Raw genomic sequence first — 12,420 nt, forward strand, 5'->3', positions numbered from 1 at the left:
GGAGGGCCAGGAGGTGACATTCAGAAAAATGCAGGAAAGAGAGGAGAGACTTTTTTGTAGCTCCCAGCAAACATTTCTTAAGGCAAAAGCAAAGGCAACAATTATGAATCAAAGACTGCAGCCATAAGCATATTTACTTAGAAGCAAGTTTTTTGTGAATTCAGTATAGCTTTATTCCAAGTAAATATGGTCTGAGGACTAGATGATGTGGCTTCATCTAGACAGAAGTGTCCAGCACAACTGATTTAGAAACATGCCACAAGTAGAAAAGAAAGGTATCTCAAGAGAGGGAACGCAGCTAGCATGGGAAAACAAAGTCCCTCATTTGGACAAACTGTGATCACCACAGGACCGTATCCATTCTACCCATGCAAAACACATCATAGTAATCCAGGCATTCTGAACTGACAATTTAAACATGTGACATATACAAGAAAATATCTATAATACCTGTCATTCTCTTTCTCAGCTGATTTGTATTTTTCCTTCCCCAAAGATAGCAGTGTATCTTCATACCTGAAAAGGACAGGGCATGCACGCATTTCCCCTCTTTGCCACAGCATGGGCTCAACGTCAAAGTGACACCTGGTGTGCAAAAGCAGCTTACTCATGTAGATTACACTCATGTAGCATACACATGTCATGTCATGGACTCCAGCCATTCTCACTGTATAGGCACAGCTGTTAGCACAAGATGTGTTCTATGTAAACTGGCACTGGCACAATTTTTTTAAGCTAGTAGTATCATTTCTTTGTATACAAAAGAACTCAGATCAAAACATTTCCAGTTAAACTGCAGGTTTAGAAAAGATCTCTTCCAGTGGCCCTGGAGAACTGTTGCTAAGCAGAGTAGATGATTCTGGGTTATATGAACATTTAATGGGATAGTTTCAGAGAGTAGCTGTATCTGCACAGTAGAATGGTTAGATCTGAGTCCAGTAGCACCTTTGAGACCAACAAGATCCCCTGGAAACCTTGTTGATCTCTAAACTGTCACTGGATTCAAGTCTAGCAGTTAATCTGGTGTATTCCTTACTGACATTTCCTTGCCCACAACATAACATGAAAGTGGCAAGTCCTCAAGAATGGTGACTTAAACAACCACTGCAAACCAATGATCAGCTTATTCAGTGATCTGCTGGGAGGGGGGGTGGTCTGATGAAGCAGCTGAAACAAGGGGCAAACCAGAAACAGTAAAGAATGTGGACTTTGGGCAGGAAAGTTCAATGCTCACACATCGAACAAAGGCAAACCAGGTAAGCAGTTTATATATTAAAATAAATAATGGGAAGTATTTTTCCCAATCAAATTTCAACCAACTGCGAACAAAGCAGCTTGCAACCGGTGAATATCTCATTACCAATCAATAAGACTTGGGGGGGGGGGGAGAGAAACCAAAGATTTTCATACACACAAATTATGTTTAAGACTAAATTGATTGGACTGTTCAGGGTCACTTTGAGCTTTGTTTCTCAGCCTGTCTTTTGCACAAAGCTATTGCTTACTTTTTCTAGCTGCAGACAAACTATAATACAAGAAATGAGGCATCACTGAGCGGTAGAACATATATGTGCCTTTTATCCTGCTGGGCTGCCTCTGGTCAAAGGCTTTCAAACAACCCAAACCCTGTGTAAACTGTTCATCAGAGACAGTGCTGGGATAAATATGCACACTGATACCCTTTCACACTCTAAAACAAACAACTACTCTCAGCTTCCAGCCCTATTCCCATTATTCAGGTGGGACACATTTCCAAAATACACTGATTAGAAGAAACGCTTGAATGACAGGATGAAGACCATCCTTCAGCACAGTGCATCTTACCCAGGGCACAGGTGCTGCCAGGAAAGCAGTGTTCTTCACAGAGACCAAGGTATGGAGAGACCACCTGCTTAACAAGCTCCTCCAACTGCATGAAGGCCTTACTGGGACCTGTGGGCTCATGGACTCCCTGAAACAAAAACACCAAACACACACAGTAACATCGATGTTAACATTTGTTACATCACTAGTTTCTGAAGAGCTAGATTCAAGACTTCTAGCACCTTAGAGGCCAACATTTTTAACAAGGGGAGCTTCAGCTCTCAAAAAGTTTATACGCCGAAACCCTTGTTGGTCTCTTAGGGGCTACTGGATTCAAGTCTAGCTTTTCTACAGCAGAACAACTAGGCTACCTTCCTGGAACTAGTTTCAGAAGAATTATTCAACTTTTTAAAAGAAAGAGTTTTATGGATTTTATATAATTCAGGTATTTATATGTCACTTTTCTCCCCAATGGAGACCCAAAGCAGCTTATAACATCATTTTCATTTCCCATCTTTTATCTTCAGAAGAAACTGCTGAAATAGAGTAACTGGCCCAAGGCCAGCCGGTGAGTTTCCATGACAGAGTGTGGATTTGAATGCGGGTCATCCAGATTCTAGTCTGACACTTTAACCACTATACAACACTGGTGCCCAACTACAAAATGGTAAATTTAATGTATAATAACCTACCAAATTTGACTGAACATTTGGAATGTATTCAATGCTATGCTATAGGGAGCTACAGGGATTTTAAAAAGACCCTATGAATCTTTTACTCAGGGTTGAAGAAGACCTTTCCAGTTGTGCCACTTACAAGTAAGCTGCTCCACTCACTTACTACCCTTTGTGTGGAATGAATGTATTACTACCAAGTAATTTGCTTAGTTCCACTGTTTATATAGGATTACTTTAAGCTGCTTACAACAAAACAAATATATCCCAATCATTAAATAAACCAAACATCCGTTATCAACTAAATAAATCACCGTAATCAGAACCACCCTAACACAGAACCATGTAATCACAGTCAATACAGGCAAGATTAGCCAAGTCTTAAATGAACAGCTCAGGTTTGACTTGACCATCAGTCTCCATACAAAATAGCCAGCAGGACTGAACCAAACGTGGAGCTAGAACTTTCATGGAACTCCATTGGAGATGGATGTGATGGACTTACATCACTGAGGTTGAAAGAAGTTCTCTATGACAACTGTACCCAAGGCAACTCAGATCTTTTAAAAAGGACAGTACAAGGTACATGAAGCAAGACAGAAAATAAACCCTTTCCAGTCGCTGCTATGATATTGGGTAATTGGACTAGAGGAATCACAGCTCAACATGAATTAACCAAAAACAAAAATCGGCTGTGATGTAGACGCTAAAATAATGTTTATTATTATTAACTATGTTATGTAATAACTAATAAAGTATTTCAAATAATATACCTTATTGATTTATTTAGTAGATTTCTGTCTCACTTTTTTCCCCAATGGGGACCTAAAGCAACTTAGAACATCATTTTCCTTTCCTCTTTTTTATCAGAAGAAACTGTTGTACGTATGTGAAAAATAGCTGTACAATGGTAATGTGTATTTTTTAAATACTTCACTGGATATTACATAATGTAGTTAATCATATTAAATATTTTATGCATCTACATTTTTGTTTTTGATTATACTGGGTTTAGGGTGGTTCTGATTACAGTGATTTTTATTTTTGGTTAACGATGCTGGGTAACATATGGCTCTGTGCTGACTAGAGGTCTGGAGGTTGTAAGCCTTAAGAACAGGGACCTGAAGAGATGGTAGAAAAAACATCTAGCAAGTAGGAACAAGAAGCATATTCAACCATATTTGCCCTGCATTCTTAGTTGCTATAAATATGGCGCATGCACATACAAATGCGTACATAGGAGACCTATGATAGTGTAAAGATGAATGAATAAATTTTGTGTGGTGAAGTTCATTTCATATCATGAAAAGTATCAGAGTTGCAATTTCATCCCTGGAGGCAAGAAAGCCTTGTGGACTTCAGGATGCTCCTTTCTGGTTTCCATGAGTCCTTCTGCTTCCTTAAGTATACATATAAACCTCTAGGTCTTCCCATCCATTCACTGAGCACCTAAACAACTGACAGAAAAGAGACAAGGAAATAGGTAACTTCCCACCTGTAAGATCAGTAGCATCTGGACAATGGAAGGAGGAACCTTGGTTTGAACCAGAGGAAGAAACTCATCCAGCTTCACTCTTAACAAGATTAAGTCTCTGAAGCCAAGCAGAGCAATTTGGCGAATAGTTAATTCTTGACCCTAGACATACAAGGCAATATGAAAAAGAGCATGCATTGGCATTGAGAAATATTCAATTGCATTTAGAAACTGCCAGATCTTGTGGGACAGTTACAAAATAACATCATGAGTTAATGCATGATATTGTAGAAGAACAAAGGGCCATACTGAATAGGAGACAGCATAAAGCAGATTACTGGTTACAAATTAAAAAGAAACTGCAGTTGTCTGCCCTGACCCTCTTGAGGAATTAAACCTGGCTACAAATATGTGAGTGGGGAGATATTTATAGCAACTAAGAATGCAGGGTGGGAGGAAGGAACTTCTAAGGGAGGCAGGGACCCTCTGCCCTGGAAACTGACAAAGATATCTACAAAGCCTCACATAAGACTCTGAACATCATCAAAACATCATGAGGAAAAGCCATAATGTTTCTTTAGTGTTCTGCTTACTTTTGTTCAATTTTAAGACTATTATAACATAAGAGTTTACAATGTTTTAGCATATTTACCAACAGTTGAAAGAGATCCAGTATTTGATTACTGAATTTTATGGGTAACAATGCAGAGTCCTCTAGTATTGCATTGAGCCAGTTCATGCCAATAAACCCAAATTTTCCTCTGAACTCTCCTCCCAAAACTTTTTTAAACCTCCTTACTTCACAACCAAGTTAAACTGTGCCCTATATTCTCCATGGGAATAATAAAACTAACCATACCATAAGCAGTGAAGCAAATCTCTAACTGGAGGGAATGTTTGTTAATCATCAATTCATAATGGGGTTAATGCTGCAATTAACAGCTTCATCAAAATGCAAATAAGAGCTAAAGCCAAGGGTTCTGAAATACAACCTGCTGTGGCAAAATGTTTTTACCTCTTTAACCATCAAAGGGTGTTTTTAATGGACAGAAAGGAAACCAGGACAAAACCAGAAGGTGGTGGGAAATGGATCTGGACTGTAGCTTTGTTTGATACAGCTTGGTTACTTTATGTTGCAAAATGAATGCTTTCATACAGTGCAAGCAAAAAAAAAACAGGCTTTACTCAAAATGAAGCTCATTATTATAATCTAGGCAAGCATATGACCCAATCTCACAATTGCTGAATAACTTGCTGTGGGTGACTGCATGTGGGAGGGAGTGATCACAGGCGGACATAACTCCTCCCACATCATCAATTCTTGTTTGAAAATACCTTTATTTCCCAGAAGCCATTATTTACTTCCATTTTTAGAGTCTGACTGAAGAACAAGAATATAAAACCACCTAGGGAAAAACGGGTACATGGCTGAAAGGGTAAGGAAAACATGGAGTTAAATGTCCCACTTGTACCTTGAAATGTTTAGTTCCTCATAACGTCTTGTTTTTTTCTGGCAGCTTCTGTTATTCTGTTATTTAAGTTTCATGATAAATTTGTAATAATTCTTAGACTCTCGTTTTGTGGGGTGCGGGTTTGCTGACTATGACTCTGGTTGTGAACACAGTAATCAAGAAGTAGAATCATAGAATCACAGAGTTGGAAGGTACTTCCTGGGTCATCTAGTCCAACCCCCTGCACAATGCAGAAAATCACAAGTACCTCTCCCACACACACATACATCCCCAGTGACCCCCTGCTCCATGCCCAGAAGATGGCAAAAACCTCCAGGATCCCTTGCCAAACTGGCCTGGAGGAAAATTGCTGACTTGACCTCAAAGTGTCAATCAGTATTTCCCTGGGTGTGTAAGAAGAGGCCACAAGAACTCAGGACTGATGCAACCCTTCCTGCCCTCCTCCTCATGATCTGCCTAATTCACAGAATCAGCACTGCTGTCAGATGGCCAACTATCCCCTGTTTAAAAACTCCAAGGAAGGAGAACTCACCACCTCCCGAGGAAGCCTGTTCCACTGAGGAACCACTCTGTCAGGACGTTCTTCCTATTGTTTAGCTGGAAACTCTTGATTTTATTTCTATCCGTTGGTTCTGGTCTCATCTTCTGGGACCACAGAAAACAACTCCACACCATCCTCATATAAACAGCCCTTCAAATACTTGAAGATGGTGATCATATCACCTCAGTCATCTCCTCTCCAGGCTAAACATACCCAGCTCCTTTAACCTTTCCTCATAGAACTTGGTCTCCAACCCCTCACCATCTGTGTTGCCCTCCTCTGAACATGTTCCAGTTTGTCTATATCCTTAAACTGTGGTGCCCAAAACTGAATGCTATACTCTAGGTGAGGTCTAACCAGAGCAGAGTAAAGCAATACCATCACTTCACGTGATCTGGACACTATACGTCTAGTGATACAGCCCAAAATTAAATTTGCCTTTTTAGCTATCATATCAAACTGCTGACTTATATTCAGTATATGGTCCACTAAGACCCCTAGATCTTTTTCGCACATACTACTGCCAAGAAAGTAATAACTTTTAGTTTAATACACAGCCAACAATTTCCCAATGAGACAATCTGTAATCATGTTTACCTGGCTAATCAAAACCAAAACTGCACAACTGTGCTTTCTACTGGCTTTATAAAGTGTAACAACATATGTAACCCAAAATAACCTTTGTTGTCATAAAAAAAATTATCTGTCTTGATTCTACAGTTATACTTCCCAGTTTTCATGACAATAAACTTGAAATGAATTTTGGAGGAATAAATCAATTTCCTAAATCTAAATTGAAGACTAATTTCCTTTTCAAGATTATGTAAATATCATAATCTAATGACAAGTTTTATGTTGACTGGCTGTGCAGTTTTATGGAAATTAAAACCTTATCCCAAATGAATTGTAAAGCAAGAAATCTCTTGAAATTAATAGGATTTATTTGCACAGACTGAGCTTATGACTGAGGTGTTAGTGTGTAATTTCCATTTATCTTTGCAGCCCAAAAGAATATACATATGGGATCAAATGTAAATGTCCATGTCGAGCCTATCATCAGTGTCTTGCTTGCAGAGCAGTATAGGCAAGAAAGAATACAATCAGAAACTAAGTAATGTATAAAGATCTGTCCTAGATCCACCATCTAACTACTCTACCACTAATTTGTGTACTGTAATACACTAAATACCTCAAACATTTTGACCAGTGGTTCTTTCTAGACAAAGAAGTGGGAGTAATGAGCATGGCATTACTGATTAAATTCCACAGCTCAAGCATGGCATATGTTTAAAGAAAAGATGGATGTAACATGTATTGTACAAATAGGGCCAGGCTGCAAGCATTAACTGGCTGGCACTTGTGATGTCAGTAGGGCACCTTCTCCCCATCAGAGCAATTCTGCACTTTCTTTTATAAAAGCTTGGGTTTAAAAAATTAAGGAGATGAAACAACAGATAAAATGAAGTAATATATGCAACACTTTGATAAATAAAACAGACAAACTGCCCAATTGTTGTACGGTAGAAAGACAAAATCAGGAACCTAGCCAGCATTTGCTTTTGATTTTGTGGGTGTACATGTCTGTTATTTCAGCCGCAATACCAGAAGAAAAACATGATCGCCTGGTGCTTGAGGGATGCATAGTAAACCCTTTCTAAAAATACATGTACCTTCTCCCTTATTGCTGCAGTTTCCTTGTTCAAAATAAAGTACCTGCTCTGACATATGGCTATTGCCACTGGTTCCCACAGCAATAAATTAAGCTATTCAACAAAGAAGCTACCTGCTTATTAAGTCATACTTCAGTTTCACTGTTTGAACAGCTGCTATTGGTACAGAAGTAACAGAAAGAAACAGATATGCATTGCAATACATCACTAGAATTTTGTCTGTGCACACATCACTCCCAAAACTGTGACATCAAAAATAATCCAATCCACCTACGTCAGCATTCCTGTATAGCACTAAATACTGAGTTTTAAATTGCTATTATTAAGTTATCTTGTTTTAAATTGCAACTGAAATTGCGGTTTTAACATGACTGTTAGCTGCCCTGAGTCCACTTGCAGAGTGAGTGGCATATTAATCCAAGGTAAATAAATAAATAACAATAACATGCATTTTAGAAACACATGACACTTTCCTTACTTGCCTTTGTAATTTCCAAATGTTTTGAATGAATAGTCCTTGAATTCTGTTGCTCAGGGCTATGTATTGGCTCCAGCCACTGGCCAGGAAGGGAAACCTCTTCATCTTTGCTCTATCCCCAACACCATCCATTTTCAGTAGCCTATCACCCTCACACTCTCCAACACCACATAGGCAGATCCTGGTCCACTACCAGGGAACCCACAATCCAAAATGTCTACATGGGGCAATTACATTGTTGCCAAATGTGCAGCCCAACCCCAAACACACTGGGTTCAATCTTACCATACTGTTCAGCTAAAGATGGAGCCTTTCTCCATTACAGTAAACGTTCTACCAGAGGAAGAGCTTCCACCCTGAGCTGAGCAGAGGGATTATATCAAACCAACTGAATGGCAGTACATACCACTAAGATAAGAACAGCAAAAGTCAAAACACTTCCATGTAAAGTACAAACTTTGAGATTAGGGTATAAAACTTGGTGGGTATGTGACAGATTTAAAATTTATTACAATGGTTTTGCCTTCCTGCATTCCCACACATACCTTCTAGCATCTGCAGCAAATACAGAGAGGACACAGAAGAATGAGGCAGAAGAAGATGGGAAAAAGCAAAACAAAAAAATCACAGGAGGTTAGTATACTGTAGTTAGACACAAGTTTGCATTTCCATTCTTACAACCTCGTTTGGGACATACTAATGTGAAAGCAGAACACAGGAGAATAGAAACAGTAAAGCTGCCCTATTGGCATTTGGAATCAGAAAAAAAGAATCAAGCTGTCAATCCTAAGTAGCCAAGGGGAGAAAACAAAAGCAGTGAAGAAACAAGTAACTTCCTTAAGTGTTCCATTCTGCAGGCAATTTCTGTTCAAATATGTTGTTTCATGTTTAGGTTTCTCAGCTTCGGGGTGGGGGACAGAGTATTATCTTTTAGGTCTTGCAGAGCCTAGCACAATGAATCCTAGAGCAACTTATTTACTTCATTTATACCCTCCCTTTCTCCCCAATGGGGACCCAAAGCAACCTAGTTCTCCCCCTCTCCATTCTGTAATCACGACAAGCCCATGAGGTAATTTAGGCTGAGACAGGTCACCCAGCAAGTTTCCACAGGCACAGCAGGGATTTGAACCTGGGTCTCCCAGATTCTACTTGAACAATCTAACCATCACATCATGCTGAACAATGACCAAGACCCTGAGTGATTTTTCCCATCATAAAAATAGTCTTAAAAGTTCTTTGCCATCTTCCTGAGATAAGAATATGGTTCTTTTGTAATGGCCACTTAAAAATCACACAATAATGACTGTTAGCCATAGCAACAAAAATATGCAGGGTTGTTGCCATTTACAGAAGGCAATTGACAGTTTGCCTATTCTTTTGCTTCTGAAGAATATAGTCCTGAAATCAGAAATTTACCGTAACTCCTGCAAATACACCACTGTAATGCATACTGAATCATCAATAGTCCAGTGTCGGCACTTCTGGCTCCCTGGAAACTATCATTCAAAAAGCAGAGCCAGCCTTGGTGACAAACCATGCCTCCTTCCCATCTTAGGCATAACTTTATTTCTCTTGCAGAATGTTGCCCTTTGCAGAATATTTGTTTTACACATTTATAATGAGTAGTCAGAGTAATAGGGCACAACAAATATTACAGAAGATTAAAGAAAACGAGGCAGTGGACAAAATACAAATTGCAGACCTAGAAAGGAATTCTGTATTCTGACCTTTGTACGGGGAACTTCATTTTACTAACATTTGATCAAGAAGCTTTAAACTTTGATTCCTCTTTTCCTTATGAACATGTACTATTACTGCCCATGTTTTAGCAACCAATTTCAAAGAGATATAAATTGGCATATGCTTGTGTGCCCTTATAGCAGTATTCATATATTTTCAAATCTGTTCTCACCTAGAAGTTCAATGGCATATATAATACCAGATTCAGGAACATCTCTTCTAGTATGTCCCCCCAGAGAGGTCTACGTTCAACAGATCAAAATCTTCTGCCAATCTCCAGCCCCAGAGATATCTGCTTAGCCTCAACCAGAGCCAGAGCCTTTTTGGCTCTGGCACCAGCATGGTGAACGCTCTCCCAAGCGAGATTTAGGCCCTGAGGGGCTTTTTCTGCAGGGCCTGCAAAACAGAGCTATTCTACCAGGCCTACAGTTGAGGCACTGGTAACCATCTAGTCTGGCCTCCCTCTGTGTTCTCTCTTCCTTGCTAGTTAGTTTTGTTCTGATACTTTCAACAAAACCCTCTTGGGTTGTATTAACCTGTATTGCTGTTTTGGCTGCCCATCTGATATTGTTTTAATTGTTAATCTATATTTATTGTGTTAAGTGTTTTACTGTTATTGTTGTTACCTACCCTGAGCTTGCTTGCAGGGGAGAAAGGGTTAAAAATCAAATAAACTAAACTAAACTGTTAGCTGCATTGCATCATGGAGATGCAAATCTGTAGCCATTTCCTACTCTTTCTTCTCCTCTGACCAGATCTTTTTCTAAGTAGCACTACCAAAGAAACTGTCTGTCCTTCCTAACCAATATTCTAATTGTTTGTGCGCATTTCAACTCAATTGTTAATTGTTTTAATGATGTGTGTTCAGACCAGTGTTCCCTTTAAGCTGAGTTAGTGTGAGCTAGCTCACAATTTTTTAGCCTCAGCTCAGGAAAAATGGCCCTAGAGCAAACTAATTTATGCAGTAGCTCACAACTTTAATGCCAGTAGCTCATAACTTTAATGCCAACTTCACAAAGTAGAATTTTTGCTCACAAGACTCCACAGCTTAGAGGGAATATTGGTTCAGATGTGTTTTTATGATTTATGTTTTAAACTGTTGGCTATGAAGGGGGACCCCTGAATAATTAATGAATACCCCTATAATAATAAATGAAAATATGCTTTTGCCTTCAAAAGCAAAAAGGGTGTCTGATGCAATGTGTTAGAAGCAGACAGCCTTCAGTGGGTGTGGATTCACAGATGTGTATTGGATAACAAAAAGGCCTCTCTGAGAAGCTTCTTGCTAAAGCTGATAACGCAGGGGGACAAGAGGAATGGAAAAATACTAGAAGGAAAGCAAGGAGGTGGGAGAATGTTGAATCAGATAATCTGTAGGGCCTGCCTGCTAAGCTTGCTTTGTGCTTAAAAAGACGGTCTGAGGATCAGGGGGATTGTTCAGTATTTTTGGAGCAATGATGCTCAACTGGACCCTGCTAATGGTAGCAGTAGTAAAATACCTCGTTTCATACCAGTAAGTGTGTGGCTCTGTTTTTTTCCTGCTACAGCTGCCTGGTGGCCCTTGTGAGGGCAGAAACGTGGGGTGCAAATTTTGTAAATAAATAAGAATAAACACAGATGGGAATTCTAATACCTCTGTATACATCTGTTTAGGATACGAGGCCTACAGTCTGCTCTACCAAAATTTGCTAGACAAACAAGTTTCAGAAAGCACCTGTGATTTAAAGTTGAATTCTCATTCTCTCTTTTAACTTAACTGGACAACTCAACAGCTTTATGGAAAAAGTACTAACTAGTGGAAAGCTTTAATTCATTTTCTTCCTCAATTAGTTTATATTTAACTAGACTTACCTGAACAGGATAAAATATAGCCTGGAGTGTGGGAAGAGTCTCTGTAAAGAAGTGATCCCAAATATCAGCTAATACAACGATCCAATTCTCTCCTAAAATATACAGGAAAGTGGAGTCTTTTAGTTGTCAATAATTAGATAGGGATCCCACATTATTTAGCTATTATCCATTAAGCAAGTCATAAAACTAGAGTCTTATTTTCCTTAAATGGAGAGCAACAAAAACTAAATTATTAACTAACACTTTTCTTCTTACAACAAAGTAAAAGATTTGTCCATTTCTGTACAAAACAGTTATGCATACTCACATAATTTAGGAGAGAATCAGAATCTACAAGAGGCTTAAATGGTATTTTCCCACACAGAGACAGGATTGTGTGGTGTCCCTGTTGTTGCTGAAACTGCTAATAGAGCAGAGCAGCAACAAGATTTCCACATGGCAGGTTCCCAGTCTTTCCCCTACAGCAGTTCGTTATGATGGCCGTTCTCCACATGGCTCCATGAAATTTGGATTGTTTTTTTCTTAAATCAGCAACTGAGATATCATTAATTTATATTCTACAAAACGTAAATTTTGCCATAAAGGCCATGAAAGGAGCTAACAAAACACATACATCATAAAACCATATCTGGAAAACCATTTCACCCAACAACAAAAATAATTAAAACTGGAACTAAAATACACATAAAAACAACAATTAAAACATTGGGCAGGAAG

General features: G+C 39.0%; 1 protein-coding gene across 1 annotated transcript in view; it reads right to left on the minus strand.

The window, feature by feature from the left end:
• PRR5L (proline rich 5 like) overlaps positions 1-12,420 on the minus strand; it is a 94,232-nt gene that overhangs the window by 21,776 nt on the left and 60,036 nt on the right. Inside the window, exons 6-8 of the mRNA XM_060261847.1 lie at positions 11,704-11,795; positions 3,973-4,113; positions 1,825-1,951 (exon numbers count right to left, since the gene is read on the minus strand). Of these exons, the coding sequence (XP_060117830.1) occupies positions 1,825-1,951; positions 3,973-4,113; positions 11,704-11,795 (360 nt within the window). The remainder of the gene's footprint in view (positions 1-1,824; positions 1,952-3,972; positions 4,114-11,703; positions 11,796-12,420) is intronic.

Source organism: Heteronotia binoei, chromosome 21 (genome assembly GCF_032191835.1).
Source record: "Heteronotia binoei isolate CCM8104 ecotype False Entrance Well chromosome 21, APGP_CSIRO_Hbin_v1, whole genome shotgun sequence".
Taxonomy (NCBI): domain Eukaryota; kingdom Metazoa; phylum Chordata; class Lepidosauria; order Squamata; family Gekkonidae; genus Heteronotia; species Heteronotia binoei.